We start from the raw sequence: 17066 nt of genomic DNA, 5'->3' as shown, positions 1-17066 counted from the left end.
GTCAGTGTCATTTTTGTAGATTGTTCCTGTTTGTAACAGAGCAAGGACAGCCCTGTTCCTTTGATGTTACAAAGCTGCGAGTCCAGGCAGAGTCAGGTCAGGCACCGGGCAAAGTTAATTACTTAGTAGACACGTTGGGAAAGGATGGCACCAGGGTGAACGTGAACCGATTAGGAGCCAGCAGTGATTTAAGTCCAGGCGGGGTGGTTTTCAGCAGGGGGGTTTCTTTCACCCCCTGGGGCACAGCGGAGACATTCAGCAGGGACCCTAGGAGCTGCAAACCTAAGGCTGGAACATCTTGCTGATTAGAGGGGCTGACCATGTGGAGGTAGCCATGGCAACCGGCAAAGCAAGGAGGTGAGAGAGAGAGAGGAGAGACTTATGGGCCGAGAGACGGTCCCATGGAGAAAGGATCCACTGGTACCAGCAAGAGAGAGAAAAGAGAGTGGGCCGCACAGTGGTGGAGGGCAAAAGGAAGACTACCAGCTGTGAGAGCAGCCGGGGTTCTTCACAACCTGCAGGGAATTCACTACTAAACCAGTTTTCTTTTACCCCACCTTGGGGTGATTTACTACACTTCTCCCATTGAGGAATTAACTTCTTATTCTTCCATCATTCCAAGGCGTGGCAGGCGAGCCCAGGGAGAGAGATTTCGTTATTCACCCCCACCCCGCCCCACTGTTCCTTGGTGGGATGATGTTTTCCACCACCCCCCACCCAGCTGCCCAGATGGGAGTGCGTGAGTGGTAGTAGAGAATAACCTAGCAGTAGCTCCTACAAGTGAAATGTTGATCACTGGTAGACTGAAGAGTTGGAGCAGCGAAGAGGAGGGCTTTTTAAGAGTCCCAATGTGGGATTAGGAGTCTGGGTGGGAATGGCAGTGGGTAAAAGCCACAGGGGTGAAATCCCAGTGTGTTGCTAGCATGTCAGCAAAACCTCAAGTCACCCATCAAGGCACTGACCAGGATGCGTGAGACCTGTATGAACATCCTACAGGAGGAACCTAGATCACAAAGGTCAGTTGCTATATGAACACTGAACTCCGATGAGAACCAATGCAGAGAAGAATTCGGTGAGAACTACCAATGGACTGCAAGTTCAAGTTAAGCCAGAGTGACCTTGGACCAGAACAAGTGAGGGCCATGCAAGAATCCTATTGGAGAAAGCCAATGTGCTCTGCCTGCGAGATCATGACTTGGGATACTGAGGCCCAATAAAGCACCATATTAATATTAACAGTGACAGTGCTAGTCTGCGATTGGGTTTACCCCCCACCCCATGTTGTGGATTAATGTGCACTGAGGCCCTGGGCAAACACAAAATTGGAGGCTGCCTCCCACCATGGGAGCTGGGCTGCAGGGAAGCACATGCCTACCTGTTCTCCCTGATCCCCGTCCCCCTGTCCTGCTATGGCCACACACACTTTACTTACTTATTCTCTGCACAAACAAAAACCACATTCTCTCTGCCATGAACACAAACACATCCATGCACACATGCACACTGACATGCACTTACACAGGGATGTAGGTGGACACGCACTCCACTCCCTCTCTGCACTTGGACACACAGACACAAATACTCTCCCTGCTATGAACAGACATGCACGGACACGTACACATGTGCACACACACAGGCATGCACTCTAGTCGCTCACCATCTGCACAGACACAAACCGTTTCCCTTCTGCCATGAACACAGATGCATGCATGCACATGCAGGAATGTGCGCGCACACACACAGATGGGCATGCACTCTACTCAGTCTCAGTGGAGACTCATGGGGGTGCATGCTGGTGCACAGCGACCCCCTCCACCCCTCCCCTCTGCTGCCCCTATATTGGCTGTGCACCCCGTGGAAGCAGAACCCTGCTGGCTCAGTGATTGGCTCCTGGGGGACCACCCTGGTTGGCAATTGGCCGCTGGGGGACCCAGTCACCCATGCTCATTCTGCACATGGACACAGAGACAAACAGTCTGACTGCCATGAACAGTTCCCCCCCTCCCACACCCCGATACCCCTCACTCCCAACCCATACCCCCTGCCAGTGCCCCACACTCCCAACCCAGTGCCCCCACCTCTTCTAGTGCCCCCCCAGACTGCAGCACCCTGCCCCCTGGGCCCCCACTCCCTACTCACAGCGCCCGGCGGTGGGAGACGGGGAGGCGATCGCAGGCAGCAGGGAGCCCCGCACGGGTCTGCGCCCCGCAGCTGCGGGCCGGGCCGGGCCGGGCCGTGCGTGCTCCCCATCGCCTCCCCCTGCTGCCGCCCCGGAGCAAAGGGAAGCCCCGGCCAACCCGCTGGGAGAGATGAGTGCACGCACTACCTGGCGTGCCCCGGCTCCTGCACGCAGCCCGGGGAAGGCTCCCGAATCCCACCGACCTCTGCCGCTGTGCGGGGGTGGCTGGGCCCGCCTCGGGCTCCCCTCGACTCGCCCGCCCTGACTTCGCTTGAAAGAAAGGAGCTGCTCAGTGCTGCAAGGGCTCCACAGGCCACCCAGATGCTGAGCTCACACGGCGCAGATTTTATTCCAAGCTGGAGGTTACCGAGTCGCGCTCACCTCGCTAATCGTCTCATTAGCGACGGAAATCACTGTAGCTAACAGTCACCCGGGAGCCGGAGAGCGCCCGAGCCTTTCGCTTAGTTCCAGCGTGGGGAGCCTGCCCCGCGCGTTAACTCCTCAGCGGCCGCTCTCCGCGTGTCTGGGCCGGGAGCTGCCCTCCTTCCTAGGGCTGGCTCTTCTCCAGCTGTGCCGGTGGTGCGGGCCCTCCGCCGCCCGTGCGCCGCCCCGGAGCCCTCCTCCACCTCAGGAGTCCCCTGGAGCCCGCTCACCCCTGGATTCCCCGCAGCCCCTGCGGGTCGGGGGTGAGTACCCCGCTTCCTTACGGCACCACCTCCCTTGGAAGCCCAGTTCAAATTTTGGCTACCCTTACCATGAAGAGGTTTTTGCTGATATCTAGCCTAAATCTGCTCGCTGTCAGTTTGTGACCATTGCTCCTTGTTACCCCAAGAGGCGCCCTGGTGAACAGAGCACCTCCGATCCGTTGCTGCCCACTGTAATGCATTTGTAGGTAGCCACAAGGTCACCTCTCGGCCTTCTCTTGTCCTGTAAGCCTCTAACCATATGAGTGGCCTCCTCTGAACCCTCTTGAGGCTATCAACATCCTGTTTGAAGTATGGCGCCCAAAACTCGCCACAGTACTCCATCTGCGGTCTAACCAATGCCGCATAGAGGAAAAGTATCACCTCCTTGGATCTATCTGTCATGCATCTGCTGTTGCACGATAAAGTGCAGTTAGCTTTGCTGATGATTTCGTCACAATGATGATTCATTTTCATCTTGGAGTCCATGCTGACTCCGAGAGCCCTCTCTGCTTCTGTGCTGCTGATAGAGTCACTGCCTAGCCCGTAGGCGTGCTGGATATTTTTGCACCATAGGTGCAGCACTCTGCATTTCTCCTTGTTGTGCTGCATCCTATTGTGTACTGCCCACTTTTCCAACCTGTCCAGGTCTGCCTGCAATCATTCCCTACTCTCCGGTGTGTGCCCTTCATCCCACAATTTTATATCATCTGCAGACTTGGACAGAGTACACTTCACGCCCACATCTGAGTCACTGATGAAGATATTGAAGAGTACAGGTCCAAGGACTGAACCCTGCGGGAGTCCTACCCACATCCTTCCAGGTCAATGCCAACCCATCTACTACTACTCTCTGGGTGCGACTGCTAAGCCAATTTGCCACCCATTGAACTATGTTAACATCAAAGTCACAGCCTCTTAATCTGTTTATGAGAATGGGATGAGATACCGTATCAAAGGCCTCGCTTAAATCCAAGAAAATGACATCCACCTCTACTCCTGCATCTAAGCACTTTGTGACCCTGTCCTAAAATGAAACCAGATTGGTCAGGCATGATCTACCTGCTACCAGTCCATGCTGGTTTCCCTCCTGCATTATTTTTCCCACTGGACTCCCACAAATATGATCCTTCATAATCTTTTCAAAGACCTTTCCAAGAATGGAGATGAGACTGACCGGCTGGCCTATAATTACTTGGATCCTCCTTCCTCCCCTTTTTGAAAACAGAGACCACATTGGCCCTTTTCCAGTCCTCCAGGACCTGACCTAAGTACCATGAGCGTTCAGACAGCCATGCCAGTGGTTCTGCTTTGACACCAGCCAATTCCTTCAGTACTCTTAGATGCAGCTCGCCCGGGCCTGCCAACTTGAACATGTCCAATTCATCCAAGTGACTCTGCACCAAGTCAGCATCGACAGTCGGTGGGTTGGTTTCCCTCTGATGCCCATCTAAGGACCCATTAGGAGACTTATCTTGAGCCCTGTTCAGGAACACCGAGGCAAAAAACTCATTGAAGAGCTCAGCCTTGTCCCCCCTGTATGTCACTAATTGCTTCTTCTTGCTCAGGAGGGGTCCTATGCTGGCCTGCACCTTCCCTTTACTCCCTACGAAAAAAAGACTTTTTGTCATCTTTAATTTGTGTTGGCAGCCTCAGCTCTGTAGTTGCTTTGACTTTTCTAGCTGCCTCCCTGCAAGTGTGGGCCAAGGAGGTGTACTCCTCCTTGGGAGCTCCCCCCTGCTTCCACCACCTACATGCCTTCTTTTTTGCCCTTAGGCTCCCCTGGATTTCGCTGTTTAGCCAAGGAAGTTTTTTGGCTGCTTTCCCCTTTTTCCCTCGTACTGGGATGGTCTCCCTTGCTTCCTTTAAGAACAACCACCCTTCCTGAGCTCCTCCTGGCAGCTGCAGGGGGGCAGAGCAGGGCAGGAGCAGCCCTGGACTGAACTGCTCCTATGGGTAGCACAATTGGTGCAGGTTTAGATGTGTGCAAGGACACAGTTTAATGCACCTTACTTTTCTGTGCAGAAAATTCAGGTGCATTGATTGCATGTGTAGATGCACCCAGTGCAATTTTAGTGGATGTGGGGGTGCATCCAATTAAAAAAGGGGAATAATATAATATACTGTGAATTGTATATGATGTGGCTGTGAATCTGTAACTACCTACATTTCCCACAAACATCAGCAAGAGGAAAAGGAAGTGGTGACGCGGGACAGAGATGACCTGGAATATGTTAATCAAGATAAGCTGCTGGCAGGGAGCAGAGACAGAGGGAGGAGAAGAAGCAACCGGCTGTAATAAGAGGGAGCGAGACACACAACCAGACTGAGACTACAAACACGGTTTCTGACCTGGAGACCTGTACAGGGCACCAGTGGGATTAGGGCTGGGTTGTAGGGTACGACTCTGGAGGTGGGGATGGGAATGTAAGATGTGAAATGTGTGCATTTGCAGGACTGATTGTTGCTAGCCTCGCATGTATGCTGTGATACTGTGATGTGATACCATGATACTGCATACTGACCTGTACTTGTTCTCTCTCTTTGGCCAGTTGGCCTGTGCCCTGAATCCCCAATACCCCATACATAAAGTTGGAAGCCCCAGTTGGTTCATTGTGTATTCTGCGGTACAGCATCACTCAGGGCATGCTATACCAGGTCTGCAGGGAAGGGCCAGGAAGGGCATTCAAATCTCCTTGACCAACAGAAGGCAAGTAGCTCTGGCTCTACTCACTGCATGGCCACCTGCCCAGTGCCTGGGGCCCTGGTTTGAGAGCCCGTGGGTGGGATGTGGGGCTGGACTCTGGCTCTGCCTCTCCTACTCCTTTGTTCCTGGGCCCTGAGGCCAGGATGTGCTCCATGGGACAGCGGGGTGACCATGCCCTGCAAGCTTTGCACCTGGGACAGGGGCCTCTAGCCCAGGTGGGCAAGGGCTGTGCCTCAAGAGTAGCAGCAGCATCCTTCTGGGGCAGCCTGGGGTCCTGTGCCCACGGCAGTAGCAGGAGATGCTCTACAGGGAGAGTCTAGGAACAGGGGTCTGGAGAGACTTGTACCCAGCAGACCCACCCTGGCACCTTATGCTTGGGGCTGAGTGACACCAGTTTGGGGTGTTGAGCTGGAGCAAAGCAGGGGTTTTCATCTCTCCCCACTCCCAGCACTATCTGCTGCAGCATCAGGGCTGGCCAGGGGGACACAGAGGTTACCACAGCAGCTGAGCTGTTGTCTGCTGCAGGGGGCCCAGTCAGGCTCCACATCTGTTATTCTGGCAGGTTCCCTCTGGTGCAGCATTTTCTCGGGTGTGGAGACTTAGCCCTGGGGCCCCTTGTACCTGCCTGGGTGCAGCTGGGTGCCAGGCTGGACTGAGATTGGCCCTGAGGGGCACAGCCAGCCTGGCTCAGATTGCAAAAGGCAAAACAGGACTCTTGCAAGATTTGAAAATAGGACTTTTCCTACTCTCAGCAAGAATCATTCCCTTAGATCTACAAGTGAGCCAAGGCTGCAGTACCGGACATATCAGACTACTGCTCCAAAGGCCTGCAGGTTCTCCCTGCCCTGGGGCTCCCAACTCCAGCTCCATGGGTAGAGGTGTGGAGGGTGCCCAGGCTCCCCCAGTGGGTGGCACCAGGCCCAGCAGCCTAGGCACAAGGCCTAAGTCCCTGCAGAGCTGGTTTGGGCAGGGCTCAGACAGAGCAGAGCTTCCAAGGATGGGCAGTGCTGAGTTTTCTGCCAGCCCCAACCCGGCACTGGTGAGGATGGGTCTCTCCAGATCCCTGTTCTGGGATGCTCCCTGCAGAGCATCTCCTACCACTGCCGTGGGGACAAGGCCCTGGGCTGCCCCAGGACGACACTGCTGCTACTGTCTAAACTCTACATAAGATGACTGTCAACCCTGACAAAACACCGACCAAACACCCAAACCTGCCCCAGGGAAAGCAGGGGAACCACTGCAGCACATCTGCTGCTTCTATGAAATATTGCCAGTAGACACTCCACAGACCCCAGGCAGAAGTTGTGTCCCAGCTGCAGAGGAAGGCAAACCCCCCCCAGTCTGGACCAGTCTGACCAGGGAGAAATCCCTTCCTACATCCAGTGCACCGTCAATCTGAGTTTGAGCAGAGGGGCAAGACTCTTTACCCAAGACCCTCCAAGGTTTGTCCCAGCAGGAGCATTTCACAGCCCGGCCCCATCCCCAGCCGGCTGTAGCCAGCACTCGGTGCCTCCCAGGGAGGCTTCAAGCCCCCCCCCCCCAACACATGGAGCAGAAAGTTGGCGGGGGAGGGCAAACAGCACAGCCCAGAAGCCTGAGAGATCCCCAGCGCAGAACACAGGCATTGCTGCACCTAGATCATGCCAGTCCAGTACCTGACCCCCATCCTTGAGGCTTCCCTTCCCTTGTGGCTATTGCACCACCACACTAGTCTCACCATGAAGACATTTTTCTGGATATCCAGCCTCAGCAGGTGCCTGTGCAGTAAGCACAGAAGGAGCTACTTGCATTTCACATTGGTCCAGGAGCATCTAAAGTCCCTTTCAGCCCTTCTCTGCAGGCCTGGCAATTTCTAGCCCACTAATCCCCAGGAAAGCAGGGCAAGAAGGGAGGCTGCAAGCCCCATGGCCCTGGCACTTGCTTCCCCAACTCCCATATCTCCCCCTGCCTCTGGCATCACTAGATCCCAGCCTCTCTCCTCTGTCTGGCACAGCCCTGCCAGGTCTCTGGGGTCTCATGGGTGCTTCCTCTCCCCTGTGTTGGTTCCCAGTTGCAGGCACCCTCTTCCAAGGCCTGCTGGAGCTCTGGAGCCCTGCTGCAGTGCTGGTCAATGCTGGGGGAGCAGTCACCCTGCACGGCCCATGGGTGACATGGTATTACTGGGAGGAGAGAATAGCACAGTCAGACCCGGGCAAGGGCCAGGACCAGACTCATAGATTCATAGATTCATAGATGTTAGGGCCGGAAGGGACCTCAATAGATCATCGAGTCCGACCCCCTGCATAGGCAGGAAAGAGGGCTGGGTCTAGATGACCCCAGCTCGATGCCTATCTAACCTCCTCGTGAAGACCCCCAGGGTAGGGGAGAGCACCACCTCCCTTGGGAGCCCGTTCCAGACCTTGGCCACTCGAACTGTGAAGAAGTTCTTCCTAATGTCCAGTCTAAATCTGCTCTCTGCTAGCTTGTGGCCATTATTTCTTGTAACCCCCGGGGGCGCCTTGGTGAATAAATCCTCCCCAATTCCCTTCTGTGCCCCCGTGATGAACTTATAGGCAGCCACAAGGTCGCCTCTCAACCTTCTCTTGCGGAGGCTGAATAGATCTAGTTTCTCTAGTCTCTCCTCGTAAGGCTTGGTCTGCAAGCCCTTAACCATACGAGTGGCCCTTCTCTGAACCCTCTCAAGGTTATCCTCATCCCTCTTGAAGTGCGGCGCCCAGAATTGCACGCAGTACTCCAGCTGCGGTCTGACCAGCGCCCAATAAAGGGGAAGTATCACCTCCTTGGACCTATTCGTCATGCATCTGCTGATGCAGGACGAAAGACTGGGGGAAGCGTGTCAGAGAAGGATCTGGAGAGCAGAGATACCTCACTGTCACTGGGCACCCATGTCAGACGTGGGCTGTACAAATGAATCGAAGCATGTGGAGACAAGCAGCAGCAGGGGACACCCTCTCTGTGGTGGCCACAGCACTGGGCTGACCAGGGGCAGGTTAATGCATGGGTTTGCAGGGCCCAGGTCCAGGGGCCCATGCCAATCAGGGCCCCCCTGGGAAAAATTCAGAGGTGGGGGCTAGCTTTTTAAAAATTTATTAATTTTGTTAAAACATGTCTATATATAGACATATGTGACGGGCTTGCTGGCAGGGGCTTGCTGGGGGCAGCCTGGCCTGTGGGTTTGGAAAAGTTCAAAATTGATTGATGGGGAAATTTTTCCTTCCCCACTACCAGGTGATGGCAGGGGAACACCCATACTCAGGGGTGAAGTGAAGAATTGGACCAGAGGGAGAACTAGCCCTCTCGCTTTCCCACTTGGTCCCTTTTGTCACCTGGAGAGAATAAAAGGGCAGTGCACCCACTTCCCAGGAGTTGGTTCAATGGGGGATGGAGAAGAGGGGCTTCAAAGAAGAGCTGGGCTGAGCTGACCAGTGGGACGGAGCAGTTGCCCCCAGAAGAGCCCCAGAAGACACCGCCTCGGAGGGGAAGTGGCCCTGCAGCTCGGTGCAGAGGCAGTGTGTGGTGCGTTTCCAACCTCCCAGGCAGTTCAGTGCACAGGCGGTGTGCGCCAGGTCCAGAGGGGCCGAAGCCCCCAGGCCACAGGCAGCAGCCCCTGGCAGGAGGCCGGGCAGCTTGGTGTGCAGGCAGCACACGGAGGGTCCCAGAGGAACTGAAGCCCCAGGGGCACAGGCAGTAGCTTGGTCACTAGTGGCTCTGTGGTAAACTCCACCTGCCACGTGGATGGCCCTGGGGTTCAAGTGCCAGCCAAAGCACCAGAGGGGTGAGTTGCCAGGGAAGAGGGGATCCCCACCGGGGAGGAGAGTTCCCCTCACCTCCTCCTCCCCCCTGGGGTGCATAGATTCTGTGCCTCAAATCTTGTGAGATCTGTGCTTCATATCTGGGAACTCCTGCCTCGCCCCTGGCTTCTTTACTTTTCATCCCATCCAGGAAGAGCACACACCAACTGCTGCAGCTTCCTGAGCCTGACGAAGGGGTTTTGAACCCGAAAGCTTGCTTAATAACTGTTCTCCAACCATCTGGGTTGGTCTAATAAAAGATAGCAAATTCACCCAAGGAACCTTGTCTGCCTATGTCGTTAGACCAACACGGCTACAACCCAAACCCCTGCCTCATGCTTTGTCACTTGACATCCTTTCTAGAGTATGAGCATGCATAACTATTGTCAAAACTTTTTACTTCCCTGATCCTTCCTAGGTATCCTGAGGGTTTGCACCCAGCTGTACCTATATTAACTATAGTCCCTACATTTCCTGTGTATATGTTATGTCCTGGCTCGTCCCTGTTTTATTAAATTATAGATAGTTAAGTCGGACAGGTGTTCTGTCTCTGCTGTGTAGGGAGAGGAGGGAAGCTGCACGCCGCAGGTAGCTACAGCTCCCACAGCAGTTCAGCACCGATCTGATCCCTTCAGCTGGAGAGGGGGTACATCTCTGAGCACCCCCGGGTTACACATATATACACCCCCCCTGACAGGTCTTCAGTGCGGTGCAGCCCCCACCCCTGTGGCTAGTCCCCCATGTTGCTGGCTCACAGTGGAGCAGGGGCTCCGTTGAGTTGCTCCTGTGCTGCTTGCCGGCCCTGTTCTGGCAACAACCCCAGCCCTTCACAGCACATTAGTCAGTGTGGCCCCGCGCTGCCACACCAGGCCCTGCACATTCACAGCAGCTACATCCCCTGCCAGGCTGGGCAGCTGGTCTGCGGCTGGACCAGGAGGACTGGGGCTGGGGGGAGCCGGGAAAGGGGAGTGTGGCTGGCCCATGGGTGCAGGGCTGCACAGAGCTGTATGCGCCCTTCAGGTGGGCAGGCACCGGCTCCCTTCCAAGGCAGAGGCCTGCAGGGACAGGTCAGAGTGGCTGGGCTGTCGCACACACAAGAGCCTCCTATTGTCTCTTCCTTACAAGATGGTTGCATTGCCTGGGACTGCTTGCACTTCGGCAGCGATGCCAGCAAGCCTCAAATAAATAATTTTTTTTTTTTTTTAAATCCTCCTTCCCTTTCTCTCTCTTTCAAAGCCCAAGAGATTGGGGGGGTGGGAGGTGGGGGGAATGACACCTCCAAGTTACCAGCAGTTAGCAGGCTGCTTGCCTACCATCCCCCTACCTTCCAACCTCAGTCCACTCACCTCGGTGTCTGAGTGGGTATGTGAGGTTGTGTGCACTTTGAGGTCCCATCCCTCAGCTCCTCCAGGTCTCAGTGTCCCGAGACCCCTGGCCACAGGGGAAGGGAGGCGTCCCCCAGGCCATGTCCAGGCCTTTTCTGTTCCCCCACCTGTCTCTGTCTGGGATGGGGCAGGGGTTGGCATGCACACAGCCCCTCCTGCTGTGCACCTTGCCCCTGCCCAGGACTGTGGGTCTGGGCTGTCGGGCAGCACTGGGGCTGGGATCCCCAGGCAGGAAGCAGGAGGGGCCGGGATCCCCAGAGCCCTCCAGACCCAAACCTGCCCAGGACTCCTGTTATCAGAGCAGGGGGGGCCCTGGGCTGACTCTCCCCTCTGCTCCCCAGAGCCAAGTAGGGTGACCACATTTTCAAAATGGAAAGGGTGGACACATGCCTGCTTCTCCCCTCTGCCCCCACCCCCCCCCAGAGCAGAGCCCCCTGCCCCACCTACTGCCGTGGAGAGGCAGCCCCTGCCCACCTGGCAGCAGTGAGGGGCACAACTCCACACTGCCACCACCACCACTGCTGCTGGGTTGGCAGGGGGTACAAGGCTGGCACAGGGCTCCTGAGTGAAAGGCAGCAGGGCAGGGAGCCCCAAGCCCACAATGAGCAGCTCCCATCTACCTCCACCCTGTATGCAAATCTGGGGAGGCATATACCCCCTTCACGCCCTCTGGATGAGCCACGTGTGGCTCCTACCACTCCCCACCCCAGTCCCAGGATACATGCATCACCTGGCTGGGCATCACCTACAGCCTCTGCCCCACTCTCTCCCTCACAGCGGGGGCTCAATCTGCCCCTGCCACACACCCAACCTATGCCCACCCCCACAGACTAACCTGCAGGGAGCTGCTCTCCAGGCTGCCTGGCCCTTCCCTGGCTACATGTATGTGTATGTTACGCCCCTTGCATCCCACTCTCGGCAGCCCCACGCAGCCCCTTGAAGCCTGGAACGCTGCCTGCCTGCAAGGAGAAATCTGAATCCCTGCACGATACTGCAAATCCAGGACAAAGGCCGTCTCAGAGTCAGGTATCTCGGCGTCATGCACCCCAGGACTGGGACTTGAGGTTCCCATGCCAGACCTGTCCTGCACCATCAAGGATCGGTGGTCAAAGCTGCAGGGCATTGCAGAGGGGCGAGGGCCAAGCTTCACTCAACTCCTGGCATGTTAAAGCTTTGGGGAAATACTGTGAGCACAGAAGTGGTTTTTCCAGGGTCGGGGAAATACCACAATGGTGGCAGAGGTAGGTGCCTTATAAATGGCTGACAAGGAAGGTGCCTTATAATGGCTCTGTGTGGTGTGCGGTGCACTGAGTCTGCTTGTGGACAGGATTCCCTATGAGAGCCTCATAGTTAGCATCCTACTGGCCACCTTCCAGTGAGATGATCTCAGCTACACACTGACTTTACTGAAAGGAGAGACTCCGCCCTAGCTTCCTCCTGCAGCCATAAGGCTGGGGGCAAGTGAAACCCAGGGGCATCCAAACTTCAAGTCTCTGGGCTTGGGCCTGCACATAGGATGCCCGCTGAAGGATTTGGAAGTATCTGAAGCCCCAGGTGGGGGTGGTGGATGCTTGCCAGTAGTAGGGTCACATATGGCTCTTGAATGGCTCACAGGGATTTGGAATTGATTTGGCTGATTTGACTTGGGACATGAAAAATTTTCCTTAAAAAAAAATAAAAAATGTTGAAGCCTCCAGCACAAGGTGGAGCCTTTGCCTGTTTATCCCAGCCTCTGGGCTGGCCCCTTCCCAAGTGAAAGCGAAAGCCAGAGAGAAGTTCCTGGGAATCCATTTTAGCCTCGGGGAGCAAGGACTCTGTGAGGACAGGGGGACAGATGCAGCCCTGGATGCAGCGCCTGGGCACCCTGCTCCTTCCCGTGGCCCTGCTCCTTTCTCCCCTCTTCCCTGCCCCACACGGTAAGTCCCAGTCCCGCTGCTCCCCGGGTGCGGGTGTGGGGGCAGCCGGGGGCTGGGGCAGGTGTGGAGCCCTGGGGCAGCCTGGCCAAACCCTGTGGGAGGAGCGTGCGGATGAGGGAGAGGGGGCAGTTCAGCGTGTGGGGGTGAAGTCCCGTGGCCCCGAGCGCAGCAGGCCCCTGCCCCCCCAGCCCCACATCTCCCTGCACCAGGTCCCTGCAGCGGGCTGTGCCGTCCTGGGCAGCCTCTCCCCTGCGCCGGCCCAGCCCCGCGGGGTCTCACGGCTGGTTCCTCTCCCCTGGGCAGGTTCCCAGCTGCAGGTGACCACGACGCCCTCCTCCACGGCCCGCGTGGGCTCGGGGGCCCTGCTGCAGTGTCGGTTCGATGTCGGGGGGCCCGTGGTCCTGGACACCCTGCGGGTGACGTGGTATTTCTGGGAGCAGAAGCTGTCCTGGTACGAGCAGGGCAGGAGCCATGTCCAGCCTGGAGACAGCCTGCCATCGGAGAAGGAGCTGGAGAGCGGAGATGCCTCCTTGTCACTGGCCACGGTGACCCTGTCAGATGAAGGTGTCTACCGGTGTGTTGTGGAATATGAGGCTCAGAAGAACCAGGGGGAGACCACCCTGCGCCTGCTCGGTGAGGACTTGAGAGGGTCCCGTGGTTTGGTTGGGACAATGCTGGGGCTGGACATGGGTATGTGGGTGGTAGACACAGGCATAGACCTGTGCCACATGCAAGTGAGTAAGCAATGATCTTCAGACACCGGGGGTCTCTTTGACATGGTCCTGTCCAATCCCAGCCACAGGCAGGGCCCCTCACTCCAGGAGCAGTGCGAACCCTCACACAACAGGCAAAACAGCCTGGCATTCAGGACTAGCTAGGGGAGGCATGGTCTCCTGCTGCCAGTCACACGAGCAGTGCTGTCCTCTCCCAGGCCCAGACCCATATGGCCCTGGGGATGCCTGCCTGGGAGGTCTATCGGTTGAGCATTGGGGCTGACACAGGGTCCAGGCCTGATGTGGTCTCAGCAGCTCAGTGCCAGCCCTGCCTGGCAGGGGCACCAGCACACGCATCACACAAACTCCAACAGTGACTCCTTCCTTCCAGCTGCCCCGAAGATCTACATCCCAAGACAACCAGTTGTGGCTGACACCGAGACCTCCCTCCTGTGCCACGTGGGGGGGTTCTTCCCTGAGGACGTGGACGTGGCGTGGCTGAGAGACAAGCAGGTCCAGAAGGGCTCCAGCCGCTCCAGCCCCCAAAGGAACCCAGATGGGACCTTCAACCTCACCCTGACCTACACCTTCACTCCCGCCCTCAGCGATGCTGACAGTGTCTTCTCCTGCCGCGTCCGCCATGAGGCTCTGGGGCAGCCACTGCAGGAGGACGTCTCCCTGGACATCCGAGGTGAGAGCCCGTGCTGGGACCTGCCTGCTGCCCTGACTCTGGAAGTTCCCGTGCCCCTCCCCGAGGTAGCACAGAGCTGCTCCAGGCCAGCATGCAGGCAGTGCTGAGCTGCCGACCAGCATGATCTAGGGTTGCATTAGCCAGTGGGAATGCTCCTTCCCTCCTGGAGGAGCTGGAGCACCAGGGAGCAGAGGGACACAGGCCTTAAGGGTCCTCCTGGGCTGTAGCGTCCAGGCCCGTATGTTCCCAGTCAATGGGTGGACCACAGGGATCCCCAGCATCCCAGAGCAAACTCTGACCCATGACTGTGAGGGCAGCAGCTGGGGCACAAGGATATGTCAGGCCATGCACCAGAGGTGGCTGCAGGGGAGACGAGGCCCTGCCTGTGCCCTGCCCTGGCAGCTGGAGGGAGGAGGCAATTCCAGGTGGGAGGTGGGTCAGGGGTCCTAGGCAAGACCCTGCTCCCTTCAAAACAATGCTACAAGCTTAGGTCTGACTTCTTCTCTCCTCTCGCTACTGAGTGCAGCACCAGATAAGACTGGTACCGTGGTTGGAGCCATCTTGGGGACCCTGTCTGGAGCAGGAGCTGCAGCTGCTGCAGCCTTTTACTTCTGGAAAAACAGAAGAAAAGGTAAAGTGGGAAGATGCTGTTGGGCTGCAGGGTCACAGAGGGAAGGAATGGGCCAGGGAGTGGGAGGACACCTGTGATGCAGGGGTGGAGAGGCCTGTCTCCAGGCAGGTTTCAACCCTGTGGCTCCCAGCCCTGAGCTCAGACCTCAGACTGGATGTGTCTCCCAGACAACCCCAGGCTGACCCATGTCCTGTGTTGGTTGCTTGTCCCCCAGGCTGGGTGGTCTCCTACAATGTCGCAGAGGTGCAGGGGCCGGAGCGGTGCCTGCTGGGCCAGGAGGTGACCCTGCGCTGCTCCATGGAGGGGACGTTCCCCGAGGACGTGGCCGTGACATGGGAGAGGATCCACAGCGAGGACAGGACGGTGCCTGAGAGCGCTGGGGACCAGGAGAGCCCCGAGCACCAGCCACTGTTCCCCGCCCTCCCCCCGGGCTGGAGAGTGACCGAGGCGAGAGCTGGGACCCGCCTCACGTCCTCCCTGACCTTCCCCCCCCCGCTGCAGGACGACGGGGCGCGGGTCCGGTGTGTCTTCCTCCACGAGGCCAAACAGATCAGAGAGGAGCGAGTGTCTCCGGAGATCCGGGTGTGGGGTGAGTGCCCAGCGCCCTACTTTCGGGTGTGGCCAGGGCCTGCTGCTGTGAGGGAGGGATGTATCCAGGGGTAGGCAGTTACTTCAGGATCTGTGTGGGAGGGAGGGTGGGCTGAGGCTGGAAGGCAGCCCCACATGCTTCACAGTGGGGGACTGCGCCATGCTGTGCCTGACTTGGTGGTGGTGGCGCTGGGAGAGAGGACCATGGAGGGGCTATGGAGAATTTTTGTGTGCCTGCATCCTCCCACGTAGCCCCGTTCCCAGCACCACCGCCATCCGGCCTGAGCGCAGTGGGAGCCAGCCCAGCTGGCATGTGGATCCTGGGGCACATGCCCCCTATGCCCTCCTGGGGTGTGTGCCCCCCACCCCATGGCTCTGTCCCATGCCCTGGTTGTGCAGGGCCTGCCCCTACCCCAGCCCCACTCCCTCTCTCACCACCATTGTGGGGGGGACAGATCAAGGCCCCAGCAGTGAGGGAGGAAGTGGGAAGTGGGGCTAGGGCTGGGGCCTCCATCTGCCCTGCTCCCCACCCCACAGCCCTTTCCCCACCCCCTGCCCCTTCCCCTGCAGACTTACATGCATGCCCCCAAAGAATTTTTTTCTCCTTCTGCCTTGATTGCCCCCTGCTTCCCACCCCCCAGACTTACCTGGGGTGGGGGGTTGGGGCCTGGTAGGTCTTGGGTTGCTTTTAAATGCCAAAGGTGCTGTCCTACTTAAAAAGGGTGGAGAGCACTGATCTACATCATTCATTCATTTGATTTCAACAAATATTTTTGTCTCGATTTATATGCATTTGTGCACAATAGCTTCAAATGAAGTCTTACTCTTGTATATTGTGGGGGGTAGGAGGCATGAGGTATAAGTTTGTGGGGGGCTGTGTGTGAGGGGAGGGTAGCAGGTGTGCGTGAGTGGGTGTGGGTATGGGGTTCTGTGTGTACAGCAGTGCGAGGGGGCCTGGGTGCATGCACATGGTGGGGTGTTTGTGCGGAACTCACCCTATAAACCCGCATTCACCCTGTCCCTCCACCCAGCCCGAACACACACATACACACCCCCGCAGCAACAGCTGGGCAGAAACTGGGGGCCCAAAGCGTGGTGGCAGGAGCGCAGGGTCCAGGCTGGCAGGGCTCTGTGGAGCTTGACTGGGCTCTGCCAGAAGGAAGAGGGGTGAGGCGCTACAAGGATTTGGGAGCGGGGCTAAAGGGTCTGGGGGCACAGGTGGTGTTCTCGCCGATGCTCCCAGTCTCAGGCTATGGGCCGAGGAGGGAGAGGAGGATCCACGTGGTCAACCAAAGACTGCGGCGCTGGTGTCGTCAGGAAGGCTTTGGCTTCCATGACCACAGCCCGCTCTTTGGCGAGAGAGGCAGCGTGGCCTCCCCCTCTCTCCCCTAGGGAGGAGGCTCTTCTCAGCCAGACTGGCTGACCTGCTCCACCGGGCTTTAAACTAAGCCCGCTGGGGGCCGGGGGCACTACCGCCACTGCTGGCCCCCTGAGCAACCCTTGCAAAGCCAGCAGATCACGGCGCTTCAGGGAGCCCACCCCTGCCCCAGCCCTGGTACAATCTGTGTGCAAGGAAGGAGCCCCCCAGGGGGCACTTGCCTGCCTGTACACTAATGCCAGGAGCTTGGGGAACAAGCAGGAGGAGCTCATCCTCCTGCTCGGTGCAAGCAATTACAATGTCATAGGGATAACGGAGACCTGGTGGGACTCCACCCATGACTGGACCACAGGGATAGATGGCTAGACCCTGTACAGGAGGGATCGTGTAGAGACAAGGGGCGG

The 17066-nt window shown here is 57.4% G+C and overlaps 1 protein-coding gene across 1 annotated transcript in view; it reads left to right on the top strand.

Annotated features, from left to right (window-relative positions):
* Positions 1 to 12515: 12515 nt before the first annotated feature.
* LOC102386491 overlaps positions 12516 to 17066 on the top strand; it is an 8935-nt gene continuing 4384 nt past the window's right edge. Inside the window, exons 1-5 of the mRNA XM_025195393.1 lie at positions 12516 to 12661; positions 12965 to 13294; positions 13766 to 14065; positions 14592 to 14696; positions 14911 to 15285. Of these exons, the coding sequence (XP_025051178.1) occupies positions 12580 to 12661; positions 12965 to 13294; positions 13766 to 14065; positions 14592 to 14696; positions 14911 to 15285 (1192 nt within the window). The 5' untranslated portion in view covers positions 12516 to 12579. The remainder of the gene's footprint in view (positions 12662 to 12964; positions 13295 to 13765; positions 14066 to 14591; positions 14697 to 14910; positions 15286 to 17066) is intronic.

The sequence above is a fragment of the Alligator sinensis genome, unplaced genomic scaffold (genome assembly GCF_000455745.1).
Source record: "Alligator sinensis unplaced genomic scaffold, ASM45574v1 scaffold1839_1, whole genome shotgun sequence".
Lineage (NCBI taxonomy): Eukaryota > Metazoa > Chordata > Crocodylia > Alligatoridae > Alligator > Alligator sinensis.
This window is presented reverse-complemented; position numbering and strand designations above follow the sequence as displayed.